Source organism: Onychostruthus taczanowskii, unplaced genomic scaffold (genome assembly GCF_017590055.1).
Source record: "Onychostruthus taczanowskii isolate IOZ18803 unplaced genomic scaffold, ASM1759005v1 scaffold4, whole genome shotgun sequence".
Classification (NCBI taxonomy): domain Eukaryota; kingdom Metazoa; phylum Chordata; class Aves; order Passeriformes; family Passeridae; genus Onychostruthus; species Onychostruthus taczanowskii.
This window is the reverse complement of record NW_024501459.1, coordinates 19,234,706-19,255,232: the sequence shown is the minus strand read 5'-3', so window position 1 is coordinate 19,255,232 and position 20,527 is coordinate 19,234,706. Positions and strand designations below refer to the sequence as shown.

Here is a 20,527-nt window from a genome sequence, read left to right as displayed (position 1 = left end):
TACATTAAACAAGATGTGGCTATATTCTAATACATCCACCATATTTATTTTTTATGACATCGTACGAACAATCAGTGCCCAGCCATATGAGGTTCTGGCATGAAGGAGTGGCTCATGGTGTCTTGTTCTCCAAATCTTTCTAATAACTATTACTAATTTAGCATCATTTACACAAATAATTTTATTAAATGAATGCAAATTGTTTCATTCACTTAACATGGTACTTCTGTTCAATCAATTTTTGATATAAACTATTTGTTCAAAATGGTATCAAAATCTTCCCTCTAGGTACAAAACTAATTTACATTTGCATTCTTTATGCCAAGTAAAATGATGAAGAGTAATGAAAGATCTAATTTTAAAACATTAATAATAAATCAAAGCAAGTGTCAGGACTTTGATAAAAAAACCAAAAATTGAGTATCATGGTAATTAAAAAATCCCACTGAGTTAAAAACAGTTAAAAAACCCTTGGTGCTTCAGAGTTTACAAGCACTCTGTAAGCACCTATTAACATTCACACATCACCCCATGCATTGGGAGCTGCCCAAGAGGGGAGCTCCACCTTCAGAGAGGTTAAGAGAGAAAGGGAAATAGCAAGGTGATTTGCTCCTGGTCACAGAGGTGAGTGTTCAAGTCAGTATCAGATTTCAGAAGCTTCTGTTTCCCTTTTTTCCATACTAAAAGCAGCTGTTTTTTGGAGAGCAGGAGGAGGCAAAGGAGTAGAAGCTAGGTTTCCCATGCTTTCTGTTTTGGGGATCCCAATTTTTACAATGACTGTCCTGACTGAAATAATTCAATTCCAGCTTTTGCCTGGGTGCCCTTCTAGCTTGTCTTCACACTTGCTATCAGCTCTTCTGTTTTCCAGCTGCACACTTTGAAGAAGGGTTCCGTGTGAAAAGCAAAGTTGGACATAAAAGTTTACTGAACAGAAACTTTTTCCAGGTCTCACAACTGCCTTTAAGAGTTTAAAATTGTCACGAAATCATCTCTTCACAGATGGGATCTTGCTACTCTTTTCCCCTTGGTACAGGTAGTTAGAAAAAGGATCAGACAGAAAAAGTCCCACAGAGTTGGGCAGCCTTTGAGTGAGGTGTTGTGTGTCATGTCATGGAAGAGCAGAGTTTAGGAGAATACAATAAAAGCTGACAAGAAACTAGATATTGTAAATGTTTTATATTTAACATTGGTAATAATTATTTCACAGTCTAAAATTAATTCAATTTTAAAAAAGAATGTGTTATGCATGTTACCCGCCTGATAGGTTTCACATTAATACTAGGGAGAAAATAATTCAAGTTCTTGCATCCAGGATAATTCTAGTAAGTCACTGTGGTCTACACAAATAAAAAAGGATGTTATAATACTATTCTATAGCTGTCCTACCTTCCAAAGTTTTCAAGAAAATTCATGCTTTAAAAGTTTTTGCACTTATATAATGAAGTAACTTTGTACAGTGCATATAAAAAGATTATTCAGATTATCACTCCTGGGAAAAGTGAGTATATCATGCTATTGTACTAAAAACTTGCATCATGTAAGTTACTTGATGTAACTTATATATAAAAAAGGGCATTTTTAAAAGTAGCGTTCATATGTCATGACAATGTGTCAAGTTCTTTTAACTCTGGTTATAAATTTTCATTTGAGACTGCACAGAGTTCTTTAAGCTTCTCAAACTTTGACCCCCACTCTTGGAGGCAATCGTAATTTAGATCTTCATCCCCACTGATGGAATCTAATGAGCTAAGGCTCCCTGCTAGAGAGCACTGCCCTTCCAAGCAGTAAAAATGAATAGTGTCAGCTGGAAGACTCTTTAGATCATTGTCTGCATCCCGTATGATTTGAGAAACATATTCCTTGAAGTCAGGGATGCTGGTAACAGCTGATATTGATTGCTTTTGATGTGCATGTTTTGGGAGTGAGTCTCTTTTTGGGCCAGTTGGTGTCCTGGAGTGTGGAGCAGCTGCTCGCCAGGAGGAGCAGGGAATTTTATGGAGAGGTTTCTTCAGTTCATCTATATCGTAAGCATTCTGGAAACAAAGAGAAGCAAATATCAGAGAGAAACAACTCAAAAGGAAACTGATTCAAAAAATGTTTTACAACACAAGGCAACACAAGACTGAATTCTGTGATTTTTCTACAAGCTGAAGAAGGGAGTGCCTAGTTCAGAGGACTAAGTTCAGATCATACCAAATCCCTTTGTGTAATGATAATTTTCAGCTAAATCAACAATTATGTGTCCAAAGCATCTCCCTTGAAAGTGGGCACACACGACCATCATCATTAAAGGTACAGATGGGGCTGAAATAGAAGCCTCCCACTTAAGAGGACTTCAGGTTAAAAAAAAAAAAAAAAAAGAAAAAGAAAAAAGCCAGTTTGAAAATAAGTTAACTAAAAGATCTGGGAAAGGAAAGTGAGGAGATGTTGGATTTGCAAAGCTGGATTGAAGCTGCATCATACCTGGTCACGTTCTCCACCTCCTTCTTCATTATAATTGAAGACATTTTCTCTAACATCCTCCCAGCTTTCACGCTCTTCAGGAATGTGGTAAATTCCTCCTTTCCGAAACCCTGAACTTCCCCACTGACTCCACACTGTGTAGGAAACCAAGAGTGCTGGAAGAAATAAAGACACATATTTGTTATATGACATATGACAAAGTATGTTGCTTGATAAACAAGTAGTTATATGATTTCTGAGATATTAAATCAACTCTTAATTTGACAAATAAATTTGCAGGTAAGAAATGAGTATTATTAATATATAAACAAAATTCATGAATGTAAAGAATAATCTATGTATATTACATCATAAACTTCATTAAAAGGGTATTTTACTTACCTAAAGGAATCCATTTAAATAGAAGGCATTTTGGCCAATCTCTGGCCTTTCACCAATCCTGAGTAAATAAGATACCCAAAGTAAGTAAACCACTGTTTTAATGAAGATTACAAGTGTAATATAATCATGGAGTCTTTGCTATTATGAGATGTCAGTGCAGTTTATCAACATGAACACAGTTTTACGGTGTTATTAATTTTTCAGCCAAAGTGCAGCTGAAAAAGGACGCATTGTGAACATCTCTCTCTGCCCACACTTTTAATAAGGCTTGCCTTTTAAGACCATAAACTTTCTAGATCTCTTCCTTTCTAATATGTGAACAGCATATGCAGCTGTATGTCCTACCTACTATAAATGTAAGGGTTCAGGGCAGGTGGAGTTTCAAATGGATGTGGCTGCACACAGAGTTGCACACAAAGATGGAAAGCTCTTACTTAAGAAGGACTGAAAGTAAGTGACTCTGGAAAAGTCCTAACTTTGCTAGAACAGTCTTCGAAGCAAGCAAACTGTAACAATGTGCTGATGTCTGTCTCTTAGCTTCCTCAAATAGTGATCTTCAGAAAAGGTGAAATACTGATCACAACACTCAAAAGTAAAGCACACTTAATTGAGTGGAACAAGGTACAAGATTAAAAATAAGAAAAAAGGGTACATGATCTCCTACCTAGGAAGACAAGGAGGCACATGCTGATTGCCAGAATAGAGCCAGAGCTTAGTCCAACAGGTCTTCCAGCCTTCACCTGGCTAATTTCACACCATCTTCCCTTGTAACCTTCAGGGCACTGGCAGATAGTCTTGTCTTGGGATTGAGCCACGCAGGTACCCCCATTCCTACAGGTCCAGTGTCCACAAGGGGATGAGGTACAGTGTCTGAGCCCTGTAAGGGTGTCAGTCACTTCTACTTTCCCAGCTGGGCACCTGAACAACCGAAGCAGATAATATCTTATAGGCAAGAAAAGCATCGGGAACTGTATGTCATTTTGTGCAAAGTTTGTTACTGTTTCTTTAAAGTAAAGTTTAATTATTCTCAAGCCAACCACAAATCCACATTGAAAGTTTGAAATACTTGGGAAATCTAACTTAGTGAGCTAGTAGACTTAGGAAAACATGAACACATGTTCTGGTTTCCTGAGCCAGAAGATATGCAGAAGAGCTTCACTCTTCCTTAAAAGAGAGAGCCATCACTTTCTGACTAACTCTTTTTCTACATCCATGGTCTAACCAAAGCCCCTGAAAGAAAATGGACAGCTGAGATCAATAGGAAAAGAGCTAGCGAGGACGTGGTGTAAGTTTAGTAATGTTGGACTCTGGGGAGAAATATCATTGACCTCCTCAAAGGATCACCAGATTTCACGAGTGCCAAATTTTGTCTGAATTCCAAGAATTCAAGTGACTCCTCCTTTCAGTCCTGTGTGTATTTATGTTTAGTTTTTTGTTTTTTTTTTTAACAGAGATGCCTGTATTTTGATTTGCATATTTTAATAAATATTTTGAAATTTTTCTTTAAATAGCAGATCTTCTCCAAGAAACTAACTGTGTAGGATAACTGCTGTTGGGCTTTGGCTCTGGCCCTGGGAAGCCAATTTTAGAATCCAGTTTTGTGAAAAACTAATTTTGAAAGTCTCATTGTTTCATACAAATAATGATTAATTTAAACTTTACAGGAAATATATGTAAATATGTATTGTATTTGTAATATACATATATATTTATAAATATATATAATTTTACATACATATATGTACATATCTATGTGTATATACACACACACACTGTTTATATACACTATAAGTGTATATATACACTATATTAGTATTGTCATACAGAGGACAGACCAAAGCTTTTGCAATCCACCTTTTATCAAAGGACATTTAATTTTCTCACTGGCCTTCTGGTGATCTTCTCACCATGGAAAAAAAGGCGGAGTAATTAGTAATTTTTTTGCATATCAGACTTGCAGAGAAAGGCAAGTCTAGTCCATGACAAGAGATGAGATGGAAAGAAGAATTTGACCTCAGAATGGCCCTCTCTGGCCATCAGCCACAGGGAATTTCACTGTTAGAAGCAAGTTGTCTGGTCAAAAGTGGAAAGAAAGAGCTTCCCAGCCATCCCTGGATGGAAACAAAAGCTTCACGTACCGGCACTCGTATTTTCTCCAAAGGTCTACACAAAGGAAGGGGCTGTAACAGGGCTGGCTGCTGCAGGCACTGGAATGGCACCCCATGGTGACCCCTTGCCGTCTCAAAATTAATCCGAACTCTGTGCTCCTGCCCTCCACGAGGAGCGGCTGACCATCCAGCTGGACATCGCGCATACAGCCTGCAGCAAAGCAGCGGAGCATGCACAGCAGCACATTCACTTAGCTACCTCCCCACCTCAGCCTTGCCCCCAGCATATAAGTGAGAGAACTTAGAGCATTGAAGGAAACTTAAAACATTGTTTAAAAATATCCTTATACTCCTCTAGGTTTATTTTAGGTGAGCTACAGAACGTATGTCTATTGTTCTCTGGTCAATCTACAGATTGACAGTACTTCTCCAGGAGAGCTGCACTGTACCAATACCACAGTTCAGCAGAACGGTGCTATGAGTCAGAACAGCTCCACTAAATTCATCTAGATTTAAGATATAATCTTAAAAGTGGGGCTGAATAAAAAGCAACAGAATGGGAAAAGCTGTTTTCTTGTTGAACGACAATCTCAAAGTCTCAGCACTCAACCCCTGGAAATGGAGAGAGCACCACAAATTGCCTTGTAATTCTTTTTCCTCCTGCCAAAAGTTGTGTTGCCTGTTCCTTAAATCCTTCCAAGACAAAAACAGGAGTGAAGATCACACCATGAGTACACTGCTTGAGGCATGAGAAACCCTGATGTAGTAGACATGCCCCTGCCAGAGGGTTTGGAACAAGATGATCTTTAGGACCTCTTCCAACCCATTCTATGGTTCAATTAAACAAAAAATTGAAGTGCTATTTTTAAAAATATTTACAGGAAATCTCATGTCTTCACTAGAACCAGATACAATGGCACATAGGGTTGAACATTGAATTCTCCAGTAAAGGAAGGGCATAGTAGTCCATATGGGAATTGTTACTTGGATTTTAGACTATCCAATACACTCAAAGATGGCCACTTTCAGGCTTTAATTCCCCCTATTAAGAATCCATCATATCACTTACCTTGGAAATCACTCTCTGAATGACTGGGAAGGCGGTTTCCTAGCACGATGCTTGCCCAATCCATTTCAAACCATCTATTCACACCCAAGACAGAGGTGACTTCTTGATCCCCTCCACCACCGTTAACACGCAGGGTAAATTCATTGTTGTAGCGCTCCATGGTCAGAAGAACCCACTGGCCATTGTTTATACGTAATGTTCTCATTCTCAAAGAGTGATTTTTGTCCCCCAAACTGAAGTTAACACTAAAGAAACCCTCAACCACCTAAAAGAAGATGATAAAGACCTTTAATAACAGAAATGCACTTTTAAATGTTATTACACAATCCTGCCTCAAGAAATGGATGTGAGTTTTTATAATGGAAATGGCACTCTTTTTTTTAAGTGCTTTATTCCCAGATAAAAGTTACCACAAGAAAACTTCAGGTGCAGGAATTATGAACTCTTTTTTTTTACAGGCTGCTCTTCTACCTCACATGAACTCTTTAATCAGTCTTCTCCCTACTGATATCTACCTCCAAGTCTTCCCAGGTGACCCTCCTGTTTCATTTGGTGTTGCGAATAATTAGCCTCTCTCTGGCTAGTATAGTCCACACAGCTTTTTTCAACAGCAACAAAAATGTAGAGGCAAGTTTCACAGACAGTGAGAGATAGACGCCAAGGTTTTTCCCTTGGCAAAGGAAGCAGGACAAGCAGAACAATGTTCTTCATTCGCATGCATCACATGGATATTTTACTGGCAGTGCATACTAGAATTTATGCCATGAAAGAGTAATACTGAGAAGGACAATACAAATGCGAGTAGTTACCCTCATATGGAAAATTCTTGCTCTTTATTACAGGACAGAACAAGTGTCTTTAATCAGAAACTGCATGTTTTTCTCTTGCTGAGGTGCTCCATGACAAATTGAGAGCACTCAAGCAGAGCAGCTCTGCTCACCTCCAGTCGGATGTAGCCGTTCCCATCCACAGAGGCCAAGCTGAGAAGGGTGCTGTGGGAGATCCGGGTGCGCACCAGCAGCTGGATCCGTGTGCTTCGAGTGCTGAGGATGCTCCTTGGCTCATAATGGATCCAGCTGTCCCTTCCAAAAGCCCATTCTGGAAGAACTGAGCACAGCACACAAAATCAAAGTGAAAACCTCAGAAATGGCTGCTCCTTCAGATTTCTGCTCTTTGAGAATTTACTAGCTCTGAATGTCAGAGTTTTAGATCTTAAGGAATTTTGGCAATACAATGAAGCATCGTGGAAAGCAACCTCTGTCCCACTTCAAAGGCAATTAAGAGAAAACCAACAAATCGAGGATTCAGAATTTAGGCAGGAAAGGGACAATTAGATACTGTCTCTTGTAGTCTGCCTGTTACAAGCTATGTGTTCTACCCAATCACTCCTACACTGTGCCCAAATCACTTTGGTTTTTGTTTTTTTTTTTTAAATCTGAAGCATATTTTCCAGTAAAGTAGCTTATATTGATCTGAAAAATAGAAAAACCAAACAACTCCCAAAAAAACCAACCAAAGAAAAGAATCAAATATTTCCTTCAATAATTTAGTCCCGTGGTTAAAACCCCCACTGTTAGAAAATATGCACTTTACTTCCCATTTCAGTTGGCACAAGAGAAAGCCTCAGGGAAGGCAGAGGATTTTTTAACTACAAAGGGAGATTAAGTTAGTGTTTACTATTTTAAGTATTTAGTGTTTACTATTTTAAGTATTTAGTGTTTGCTAATAATTAAAATATTACTAAGTGTAATAATGTTTACTATTTCAACTGGGGAAAATGCACTGAAATTTGTTTTCCTATTCCTCTGAGGAACCCAGGGTCCAGCGCAGAGTTTGACGACGTTGCACTGCACACTTCCATGGAAATCAAACACCACTAAACTACTCAGGGCCTGATGCTCTTGCAGAAAAGGCACCTATTTCAGTCTCATTAGCTAACAGCAGTTCTAGATCTGTTTTGGGCCAGGCTTAGTCGAAAAAAAGAAATTTCACTAAATAAAGAGATAGTTCCAGTTAGTTAACAGACAGGACAGACACTGGGTCACCAACAGCTCATCAGATGTCAGTGTCATGCAAGTAGAAATCCAAAGAGTACCCAGCTCATCCTGGGGTGTTTAGTTTGGTTCCAGGACATGAAACATCAACTGATCAAGAGACTTAATTTCTGCACTCTCTTCTCCTTTCACTGTCTTCTCTCTTTCCTTTCTTGAGGCATGTTTTCTTTTCTCCTCTATGTTTTTCCCCCCACATTATTTTTCTTAACCCTGTTCTTTCTTGTTCACTGTCTCTGCAGCTACAGGTTCTACCTGATGAGCAGGCATAGGTTTTCCTGGGATGCTCCAGTGACTCCTGTCCTCAGCTGTCTGCTCCTTGCTGTGAGCATGTCACAATCATTCATAAAGCACCAGCTGCACACCAGCATTTTGTAGCCCAATATATAGAAGAAGCTGGTGCCGATCAAATTTTTTCTGTTACATCAGGATATGACTTACAGATTTTGAACAATTATTTGCTGAGCCCTTGGTTTGTCCCACAGTAATGAGGGGTAGAACCAATACAGCAGCTGGGCTTGTGAAGTAACATTTAAAAATAATGCAAAACAGAGTGGGATTTTAATCCAGGCAGATGTTTATAAACCAGTATATCTGTCTGTAATACAAATAGCTTAACTATAGTAACAATTTTTTGGTCATTATGAACACCTTAAACAGTGAATGCTCCAGGCCTAGACCATGCCAGTTATAATTACAGTCCTCCCCCTCATTGGACAGACAAGGCTTCCACTGAGTAATTTACTGTCACACTTTTTAAGTCTTGTGTGGCAGATGGAGAAAGAAGAGAGGGTCTGGCTGCCAGCATAGGGTATTATTGTTCTGGATACAAGAAGGAAAATTGGGTGCATTGAGCTGAAAGGATATGTCCTGTTCATGAATTCCAACATACTGATCCAACACTAGCTTGCAAGCATGGCTTTCCAGCTGCTCTCTGCTGCTCATCCTCACCTGTAGCTCACTCAAACTACAGGACTGAGGGGGACAATTCTCTTGCAACAAAAACCCCCAGAGTTATGATGCATTGGTGCTCTTTACAGGCTGTTATGATCAACCACATCATTTGTACCTTGTACCTAGAGCCAGGTGAAGTCTCCATAAACATCTGTCACTCACTTCTGATTCCTGCTTGGCTGATGAAGATTTTAAGATATAGGGGACAAAGACAACTTCAAGTGTATTTCCCCTGTACCCTGAACATGGGTGTGGGCTACTAAGAGTTAAATAATTTATTTTCTAAGTTTTTGAATTGTGCTAAAATTTTCCAATTTCTTACAACATTGCTGAGGTTTTCATTATCCACCATGGGAAGCTTTTGTTCTCTGATACATATTTCATGTTGACTTTGTACAGGATAACACATTTGTTGCAGGCAGCCTGATATTACCCCCCACATACACCCACTGCTGTGGTCTAGGGGCATTGCTCAACTTGCAATTCATTCTAATGTCAGATGCAAATGCAATTTTCACCATTTTACAAATGGGAAATGGGGTCTGAAGATAACAAGAGGGTTATGCCCACAGGTTTCACATGTTCATTAAACTTTATTTTGTGATCAGCCTGAGCAGAGGAAAAAGGCACAATGCAGAATTCACCACTGAGAAATAAGATGGTGACAAAAAGGACAAAACAACCTGTCTGACCACTTCCCTACCCTGCAAAATAAAGCGGCTCTAAACATAACCCTCATCTGTGCCATTATCTTTATTTAACAAGAGTTAGTAGGATCTTTACATCTTTGAAGATCTAAATCATTCCCAGAGCACAGCATGCTGTTGTTATTCTATTCAGTTCAAAGTCATGGCAGTATGACTTTGAACACCGGAACAGAGTGTCTGATGCTGTTCCCACAGATCCTCACCACAAATTTCTCCCTAGAACTTGCAGTACCTTTTTCACATGCTAATCCAGCATATCCTGGGGAACAGTCACAGCGGAAGAAATCCCAGCCACCAACACATTTGCCATGGGTGCCACAGGAGGCCATCCCACCACTCTGACACATCTCATCCATAAGGACACAGCCAGGAGCACTGTTCAGGGACTCTGCAGGGTGCTCTAAATCATAGACCTGGAAAAGGTCAAAGAAAACCATCACAGCAGGTGCTTACAATTATCAGCAGTAAACCCAAAAGTCCTCTTTGTGGCCCTACCTTGCTGTCAACGATGACGTTGCGTATGCAGCCCACAAACCCTCTGAAGTGCCTTTGGGAGTCACGGTAAGGCAAGGTCTTCTTAACTCCACCCAGCTGCAGGGGCTGATGGCCACTGAAGAGCTTTCCCATGCTGAAGAGGAGGGAGGGAGGGAAAGAAAGAAAGAATTAGTGCCATGCAAAATATATCAGCTTGCCTGAATTCACCACCCCACTCCCACCTTTTTCTGCAGCTCTTTTGAGTAGTTGTGTTTCAATTTTTTGTTGTTGTTAATGTTTTTTGTTGGGTTTGTTTGTTTGTTGTGGGTTTTTTTTTGTTTTGCTGTTTTGTTTTGTTTGGGTTTTTTTTTGTTTACCTTTGAGATCCCACAATCTCTCCAGAGGCTTCACAGGCAGACAGATCCATTTGGGAAGCCTTCTTAGTGACACTGCCGTTGTCTCTAACTGAGACATTCATGCAGTTGTCAAGAATCAGCTTCACTTCCTAGAAAAAGTTATTATTTAAAACAATTATATCAAGAGATGTGCATATATTTTAATTACATGTTTTCTTTCACTTAGCAGAAGATAGAATAGTAACTAGAAATTACAGTGCAGGAAACTTTGTTCAAATAATAAAATACTCTACACACTAGTCTAGAAAGTTATTGCTCATGGCATGTAACTAAAGAGCCACACAAAAGAAAGATCTGACTCTACCATGACCATGCCAAGTCATTGACATGGTAGAGGGAGCATAGGACATTCTTGGAGTTTTCTACAAGATCACAACACAGAGAGATAACCTAGCAGAGCAGAAGGTCTGTCAGGCTGCATTCCAAATCCTGACCTGCCCTTCAGCTTGTCTTATGTGGGAGAGAAGGGGGAGCCTAGCAGATGCCTTCAGCAGTGTTATATCAGCAAGATATTCCCTGTACACAAGAGTGCATCTACCTCCTTTGTGCTACACATATAAAGTCTCTTGGTGGGGCAGGGCTTCTCACTCAGATGAAGTACGAATATTTCACTCAATCACATCAGGAAGCATTTAGCCCCTGGATTATCACTAATTTGTTGTCTAAGCAGCAGGCAGGATAACTAAAGAAAGGAAATAGCATGGCCAGTTTCATAACTGGATCAGACTTCTCCAGGCCTTGTTTTGCTTCACTGCTTCAAGACTAAGAGGATGTCCAAAGTAACAAACTTCTACCCCTGCCGTTTCAGAGATGATGGAAAATTGATTGACTGAGTTCTACAGAGGGGAGGAAGGATTTGGAAGGAGTAGCTCGGTACATGAATTAACGCTTACACAGGACTGCCTGTGCCATATTTACACTTGCCTTTCCATCATTTATAATTTTAATATTGTGCCAGCGGCGATCTGCAACATTAACTTTTTGTGACAGCTGCAGGAAAAGCTCACCAGAGCTGTGGCTCACGGTCAGCGACGGGACACCACCAGAGAGTTCTGCAAAGGAAAGACTCTTATTGGATATGCAGTAACCATGTTCCCATTCAAATGAAGTTGAAATTACTATTGCAGTTAAATCTTAGTTGGAGAAGATATTTAGACAGCTTAAAAAAAGTCCAGATTCTAACAGTGACACAAAGATATGAATTAGGCATACTGGCAAACTATTGTGCATTCTCCTTATTCTTCAAAAGTAACTTTCTGAGCCTTTTTAAAAATAAAAATCCCAAAGCTATGAATTAAGTAGAATAAACACATAAATACAAATACTTTATAAGGTGCTAACCTAAAGCAAGGAAGTTTTCCTGTTCTCCAGGCTGCCCTTGTGCTGCTGGTCCATGGTACAACAGAAGGCCATCAACAACTTCAGTGACAAACTCTAAGGAGATGCGGCTCTCAAAGCAAGGCTGAAGAGGAGGGAACCAGGCATAACCGTGGCCTCTGAAGGTGTGTTTTGTCTGCTGGCAGTCTGGGCCATGAAAATTTGCAGCACATTTGCATCTATTTAACAAAAAAATAAAAGCAGATATCCACCATGCAAACAGAAAATGCAAAGTTCTCTTCTGAGAACAGGACTCATTGCTTTGAACACGGGACTCCATGTTCCCTAGGCCATAGTACAGGTAAAGTACTAGCAAAACTTCTGTCAAAAATGTTTTGACTTGTTTGTATGAACACAATATAAATTTAGTCTAAATTATGATACGTCTATGCAAGGATATTCCACAGAATGATGGACCTGTTGTAATATATAAAGCCCATGAAAACCTCTTACATCTTCAGCATAAAAAAAGAAAAACATGTTTTTCACTAGGCTAAGTTATCAGCTTGTCTGAAGACTTTGTAATGGTGACAGGAAAAGCAAAGGAATCACAGAATCACAGAATCCCAGGTGGAATGGGCCTCAAGTATAATTTGGTCCAACTTTTCTTGGCAAAAGAATGATTTAGGCAGGATGGCCTGGCATCCTGATATGTCCATTGTTGGATAAATGACCTCCCAGCCAGCCAACCAACCAACCAACCAACCAACGAACCAACCAACCAACCAACAAGCCTCCCTGGGGAGATTAATACAATGGTTGATTATTCTCATTGGGAAAGAAATTCTGCTTGTGTCCAATCAGAGTCTCTGCAGGAAGGGGGTGGGAAGGTCATATCACCTAGAAAAAGTGGGGTATGGCAGTCATAGGCCTTGACCTCTTCACTCTTATTGCAAGATACTTGCTAGTTTATTTCTTTTACACTATCAAACGAAAGACTCAGAGTTCTTTCCAAGTTTTTTCTCTGTAGAAAAAAGTAGCCACAGTATGAGAGTAAGAGAACCTGTAAGTGGGAAACCAAAGGAACAACAGAAATGGGCAGAGGGACAGGAAGGGAAATCAGCTGGGCTTCCTGTTTCTCAGTTTCTGTTTCCTGTAGATTGCTCGTACCTTTGAGAGCAGAATGATGGGGGTAGGATGCAGGAAAAGATGACACACAAAACTACTGAAAATGGAGCAAAAGCACAGAAACCTCAGAGCTGAACAAATGATAGGTGACAGAGCCTACCTAGAGTTTCTAGGCAGCAAAATTTCCCTGTCTGATTATACCTGAGTAGCAATAAGAGCTCTAGCATGACAAGAGCTTCTGCAGCTTCAGTCTGAGTCCTGTCACCCCTACCAAGGGTGCTATGAAGACACTGGCCAGTGTTTCTGCTTTCCTATATTGGGATGATTATTTTTAAACAAACATGCTGGAAGCCACATTCTGGAATAGGATTGAGCTAATTCTGAGCTAGTACAGTTCTATAATTTTTTTTCATCTTTATACTATATTATCTATGAGATCTCATTTTTGGAGAAGCAAATAAGGCAAGAAGTGAGGGGAAGAGGTTATTAAGTGACGTAAGAGATGTGATTAAAACATTTAACAGCATTAAAATGTTTAAGGCAGGCTGCACAAACTAAGAGCATTTTGCAGGGTGCCATTAATGGAACTGGTGCAGCCTGGAATGTTCCCAAGGTTTTCCTCAAGACTATGTTGAACGTAAAATATATGTACCTGAGAACAGAGGTTCTTTTGCAAGACCTGTGTGTGAAGTGTAACAAAACTTAGATTTGCCACAGTGGGAAGACATGAAGTGATGGTTCCTGAAGCTTCGACTCATCCTCCTTACAGTCTGCACTACATGCATTGTGTCTGCACACCTTATGAAGCTTTACCAACCTGTAGCCCAAATCAGTATCCACACATGTGCCACCATTGAGACAAGGGTTTGTCTGGTACGAGGAGCAGGAAAGATGAGGATTCTCCCTAGCAGCACAGCCACACACAGCATGACTCAGGACCGTCACAGACACCAGTGAAAATCTTCCAGCTCTGGTGATGGTTGGTACATGGTTCTGTTCGTGCTTACTGATGCATCCGCTGCTGTGAGTGCAGTCTGCAGTCACACATTCATCAATGCCAGCCTGGGTGATATTTATGTCCAGAATGCTTTCCAGCTGAAGAAGAAGAAGAATAATTAGTGGAAAGTCCAAGTCTTATTTATTTTCAAAACTGGTTGCTGTGCCAATTCCTTCCAATGTCTGCCTCACTCTACACGGCCAAAGGCAGCTCAGTCTGGCATCTCTTAAGGCCAAACCTTGGTATAAGTCAATTACAGCATGAATAAGCATTTCAAGGGCAAAATTAGAGACTGAGTGGATAAATTTATTATCAGTAATGGTTCTGATGCATTATTTACACAGCTTCTAAACTATATTTTTAATCTGAACTTCTGACGTAAAGATACTGGGAATTGGCACTGGATAGTGAAGAAATATCTTTTCTGGCAAAAATGAGTTGGTACAGCTCTGCACCAACATGTTTCCAACAGAGCAAATAATTTAACTGTTTTCAATGGTGGTTTTGTTGTTTGGTTTGGGGTTTTGTTTGTTTGTTTGTTTTGTTTGTTTTTTGTTTGGTTGGTTGTTTTGTTTTTTTTCCTAGAGAGAAAGGAAATTTGCTACATTTTAAACACATATTTCCAACCTGGTTTTGTACTGGAGAGTGGCTCTTTTACTACTTTGCTCTTTTAAGTCTAGAACATTGAAATGTTTGGCTGTTTTGGGAGTTTCAACTAGAGAACTAAAAATTGAAACATTAAGGCATCATGTAGAAAGGCAACAGCCAAACACGTTCTTTATACAGTATTTTACAGTCTTTTCAACAGAAAAAAACATGTTTACAGTCCTAAAAGCATATTGTGTTGAGGTCACTTAATATGTATTTAGAGTCTGGCTTTCAGAACATTAGTATTTAAACTTTTAGTATAAGTGCAAAAGGATTGTTTGATTTTACTGATTTAAACTCTCTATTTAAAACCATCACACATTACTCCCTCAGTCATTCTAATTGTTCACATTCACTAGGCAGTGAGCATTACCTGAATAGACACAATGAGAAGGTGCTGTGGTTTCAAACACAGGATGGATACTTACCCAGGCTCTGGAAGCTGCTACATTGCCATTAAGTTTTTCTGCTTTATAATAAGGTGGACCATAAACTGCAAACCAAACATCAACCCCTCGGATTGGACTCGGGCTATTCAGTACACTGAAAATGTGAACATTTTCCAGTTGAACTGAGATAATTTCTGAAAGCAGCTTCTTCATCTGGTAGTATTTACTTTGTTTTTCAGGGGACTGGGATATGAACTCCTCTGGTGTGATACCTGTAACAGCAGTTGAAAACTTGACACACATTTCTTGCAACTGTTGTAGCAATAGAAGAGAGGAGCATCACAGAATAAATCATGAGGTTGCAGAAAATTGACTCAACTGCAAATTCAGGAGTATTTTCATTTTTAGGCTCTGAAATTTTCTGTGCTTGCTTCTGCTAAACCTGTGTGTTCTGAAACTTTTTAGAGTTTTATTAATTTCCAATTTATATATTTTAAAATTATTTTTTAAAATCAGAAACATGTTTAAGAAGATTTTACTTTTCCACAAAGGTTGAAAGAATTTGCTGATTTTCAGGCAGACACTTGTTCAAATAAAGTTTTTCTTCTGAAATATAAGTCGCTGGGTTTTTTTAAAAGTTGGTATAGAAATTAGACAACTTTTCCTTGCTGTTTGTTTTCTCCATAGATGTTCCTTCACATGCAGCATCAGAGGACCATGCAAAGATGCATTTTCAAACCCGCACCTAGAAAACTATTAATTCTCATCCCATGTCTAAGAGCATTCTAAGCAGAATTCTAAGTATCACAGCAGTAACACTGCAGAGATAGACTGTACTTGAGCACATTGCTTACCTTTTATTCGTACAGAACCAGCATTACGGAGGGCATCATCTTTGATTTCCTTCACTATAACCTTTACAGTGGAGATAACATCTGGCCAGACTCCATCAATGACTCTAACTCTTATGTTGTATGTTCCTGGTGGGGTTCCTTCTTTAATAGTCAGCAAACCTGAGTTATCATTAAGGACAAAGTACCTGTAATAAGAGTTAAGCCAAGGAACAAGCTATGAGAAGTTCAAAAGCTAAGTACTAAATATCATCACTGATGGTTTTTCTGAACCACTTTCTATTTATCAAAGGAAGCAGATGTGTTCCCTCATGAAGGGACAGAGCAGAACAGAACTTTTTTACATTGTCTCCTGTTGGCTCCTAATGACTCTTCACCACTGTATCATGATGGTTTTGTCCTGCTGCTATGCTGTATTAACTGCATAGGAAGACTGAAGCTGCAATAGCCATAACTTTGGAAACACTGCAAACTCCTAGTGTAGATATATTCACTGAGAATGACACCTCTGTCAAAACCTCTGAGTGGCACATGTACCTCTCAAACACAGTCACAATCCAGACACTCCCAAATATAGTATAAAAAATCTAGTATAAAAAAGGTCTTGAAACCAGTGGTGACATGGGAACACCAGGAGCTTGGATGGAGGAATTTAGAAGTTGGTAGGTATGCTTCCTGTAGCGGCTCACTGATACAGATTGTGGGTATGACTCTGAACAGGAATTTAGAATTCTAGCCCATGAGGCAATGGGCAGCAGACTAGCTTGGCATGCAGTGTTATTTACTGCAGCCTCACACTCAGAAGGGCTTTTGGAGATCTGCACACGAAAGTGTCTAACAAAATGCTTTTGTACTCATGTTTTCAAAAAAAAGTCAGTGTAAATACTTGTTATGATTTTGTGTGTGCTCAATTTTCCAATAAAATTTATGCAACTCCCATTTTTCTCTCCAAATACCTTGATGTTTTCCCTTCAAATTGGTAGATTTTGCGATCCCAGTCATCAGCATCAGGGGCACTGACCTGGCCCAGTACAGTCGTGGGGAGAATACCTGGAACAACATAGTGGCACAGTCAGACCTCTGACATGTACACAAACATGGACTGGTCTGAGTACATGGCTCGTAAGCCTAAGACCGCTACAAAAATAGTTGTGGTAGTTCTTGAGAGATATGCACTGTCGAGGGATAGGCATTTGTGGTTTGCAAATGCCACATGGTGCCATGCTTGTCACATGTTTGCTGTATGACTACACATATTTCATTCTACAGGTGACTGCAATGAAAAGCAATAGGAATGAAAAAGGGGTTATAAAGGGCAAAAACAGTAGCAATAACAGCAAGATAGAATTTACAGCAAGATAGAGAGGATGTCCAAAATACAGTGGCCAGGCTTATTTTGAGTAAATGGTGAGGCTGGGGTGAGATGGAAAGCAGCATGTATTCTGCTTGTTTTGCATCCTCTCAGCAAAAATGACAAATGTAATTTCTGGATTTACAAAACTTCTGAAGGAAAGTTACTTACTTCTGAAGAAAATAGTTCTCTGAATTCATAAACCTACTGAGTAAAGAATCAAGGATACACGAAAAGGATAAATGCTACTGGACAAGGATGTATGACGAGGAACAGCACAAACCCTGACAAGCAAGGAACTGAATGCAAGGAGAGAAAACTGTGCCTCTCTGGCAACTGTGGCAACATTCACTGGATATTTTGCAGGAGACAGTAAACAGGATGCCCTGGTGTTTAATTCCCACAGGATATGAATGTAGCATACAATGTAATAGTAGCCTTTTGATTCTGTCTCTCCTTTATATTTTAATTAATCAAAGATCTGAGGTCTTCGATAGTCCCTCCCAGAAATTAACTGATGTACTGATGAAAAAAACAACTAAAATGGAATTCAGGCTTAATGAAAATGTTTGGTATTTTAGCTACAGGCAGAGTTTCTCAGCAAATAGAAACAAATTTGGTTTCAATTTAACAATAAGCTGAACTGGAGTAATCACACAACAGGCAGTACAAGGTTTCAGTACAAATAAATGTGAACAGCATCTCCTCAGTAGTTCCTAATGTGCTGCAACAAACAATCTATTTAATGTGCTATCAAACTGTGTGACACAGAGCAGAATAGAAAAGGAAGGAATGCCCTGAGCCAACAAGGATGCAAGCATCCCAAAATATTTTTACCTGTGTGTTTTATTTTCCTGATGGGCTTATTATGGGGGGCATCAGATCACAAGAATACTGCTGCCTAATTGCCAAAGCAAGAAAGGAAAGAAGGCTTCTGTCACACTGCATGCAGCCAGCATTCACAGAAAATTCCCCCATAACAGCATCTTTCAGCTGAAGACTTAGATGACTGTTTCAACAGTTTAGATATGAGTTCAGTTTAAGTGTATTCACTAAAAATCAATTCAATCTGGAGAAGGAAAAATGTTTAAGGAGGAGAAAAAAGATTCTCAGCATTCAGACTCATCATTTCTCAGCAACATTATGAACTTTAGTAATGAACTTTTTTTTCTCCCCTGATATATTAATGCTGCTGAAAAACTGTATCTGAAACCAAGAGACCATTACTCAAGTTTGACAGAAAGGTGCCAAGAAAAGCAGCCTGTTACGCTCCTTCTTCAAGGCTGGCTCACTTTCTTCCACAAATCAAGTGGCCCAGACACCTGTGCCCCACATACCTACTGCTCCCTGTTGGGGTTTAAGCAAACTTCAGTAGCACCTCAACCAACAGTTTACATGGAAGAGGACAGAGTCCTCCTGTAAAACTTAAAGCTGCCTCTTTTGGCCTAATGTCACGCTTGGAAGCAACCATCAGGGAGTGATTTACCATCATAGCTGTAAATGAGATACTCCATGAAGCCAGCAGAATGCGGGTGGTCATTTTGGTCCCCGATGTTCACGGTGAGTGTGTTGGTGGAGCTCATGGGTGGGATGCCGCTGTCTGTGATCAGGATGGGCAGGTAGAACGCCTTGTGCACCTCCCTGTCAAAGGTGCGCAGTGCGGTGAGCCCGGCACTGCCGTTGTGGAAGTCCTGCAGGCTGAAGCTGCTCAGGCTGTCGAAATCGCTGAGGAGGCGAAAGGAGAAAGGGGCTCCGTTCGCAGCAGTGTCTCTGTCCTTGGCATACAGCAGGGTGGAGGTCTCATTCATTTGGACAACCTGTGGAGAAGCTGTGTTTTCCCAGACCACCGGGTTATAATGTGCCTCGAACTCTGGCCCGTTGTCATTTACATCCTGCAGAGTCACTAAAACAGTGGCACTGCCAGTCAGAGGGGGCTGTCCCATATCAGTGGCAATCACAATGAGTTGGTACTGAGCCACCGTCTCATAATCCAGCAATCCTGCAACCATCAGCCACCCATCACTAGCCAAAGAGAACTGGCCACCTGGATCAGACTTGTTTAGCAGGTGGAAAGAAAACCTCCCATTCAGACCAGAATCCAAGTCAACAGCAGAAACCTGAATAATTTTGGTGCCAACTGGTACATCTTCCCCAAGTGCAGCCACTTCATAGAACTGAGGATAGAAGACAGGAGCATGATCATTTGAGTCCTCCACATAGATCACACAGTGAGCGATGCTGAAGAAATCCATGTCCTCTGCTTTCACAGTCAAATTGAATACCCTCTCATGAGGCTTCTCAAAGTCAACCTGCTTGCGTAGTCGGATAAACCCACAGCTGTTGACTTCATCTGTCTCTATGGAGAACTTGCGGTCGTTGTCCCCATCAACGATGCTGAATGTCACCATGGCATTTTCTCCCTCATCTCTGTCCACAGCAGACACCACTGCCACCTCAGTGTTAATACTCGTGTTCTCGGAGACAAATGCTGTGTAAATCCTTTGCAGGAAGACTGGAGCGTGATCATTCACGTCAGTCACCAAAATAGTGGCGGTGCCTGTCCCAGTAAGCCCTCCTCCATCTCTGGCCTCAACCACCACTAGGTATTTGTCGTCCTTCTCACGGTCCAGGGACCCAAGCACTGTAGAGATGGTGCCACTAACTGAATCAATTGAGAACAAGTTCAAATTAATTTCGTTTTTGACGTTCTGAATGATACTGTATGTTAGCACGGCATTTATACCAGCCTTGGGGTCATCGAGGTCCACTGCTGTCATTTCCATGATAGGAGTGTCAGCCGGAGAGTCCTCAGGGATGTGGCCCGTGAAACATCCATCCGACACACAGAGGAAAAGGGGTGCGTTGTCGTTCACGTCCCTCACTTCTATGATCACATCTGCAAAGCCAGTCAGGCCCTCTCCGCCCTCATCCGTTGCAAGAACGAGAAAGCGCCACGTCGATCGCTTCTCCCGGTCCAACCTTTTGTGTGCGCTGATCTCACCTGTGCTCTCATCGATGCTGAATTCGCTGCTGGCTCCCTGTCCGTGCAGGGAGTAGCTAATGGCATTTTGGTCTGCTGCTTGGTCGGGATCCATTGCAGAAACCTGGAACAAGCCACAGCAGGCAAGTGTTTACGTTAAAAAAAGGGAAATCACAGTTCTCTTATCAATGGCAGCTGCTACAGTGCGGAGCGTGAATTTTAACAGCAAGCATCTGTTGGTTT

At 40.5% G+C, this 20,527-nt stretch overlaps 1 protein-coding gene across 1 annotated transcript in view; it reads right to left on the bottom strand.

Moving 5' to 3' along the window:
• LOC121340333 (neural-cadherin-like) overlaps positions 1 to 20,527 on the bottom strand; it is a 55,424-nt gene continuing 34,897 nt past the window's right edge. The window contains exons 19-34 of the mRNA XM_041413026.1: positions 18,791 to 20,408; positions 16,910 to 17,003; positions 15,957 to 16,141; positions 15,142 to 15,374; positions 13,886 to 14,163; positions 11,965 to 12,179; positions 11,548 to 11,675; positions 10,585 to 10,712; positions 10,229 to 10,361; positions 9,966 to 10,146; positions 6,962 to 7,128; positions 6,022 to 6,286; positions 4,983 to 5,163; positions 3,509 to 3,762; positions 2,464 to 2,618; positions 1 to 2,033 (exon numbers count right to left, since the gene is read on the bottom strand). Of these exons, the coding sequence (XP_041268960.1) occupies positions 1,632 to 2,033; positions 2,464 to 2,618; positions 3,509 to 3,762; positions 4,983 to 5,163; positions 6,022 to 6,286; positions 6,962 to 7,128; positions 9,966 to 10,146; positions 10,229 to 10,361; positions 10,585 to 10,712; positions 11,548 to 11,675; positions 11,965 to 12,179; positions 13,886 to 14,163; positions 15,142 to 15,374; positions 15,957 to 16,141; positions 16,910 to 17,003; positions 18,791 to 20,408 (4,617 nt within the window). The 3' untranslated portion in view covers positions 1 to 1,631. The remainder of the gene's footprint in view (positions 2,034 to 2,463; positions 2,619 to 3,508; positions 3,763 to 4,982; positions 5,164 to 6,021; positions 6,287 to 6,961; positions 7,129 to 9,965; positions 10,147 to 10,228; positions 10,362 to 10,584; positions 10,713 to 11,547; positions 11,676 to 11,964; positions 12,180 to 13,885; positions 14,164 to 15,141; positions 15,375 to 15,956; positions 16,142 to 16,909; positions 17,004 to 18,790; positions 20,409 to 20,527) is intronic.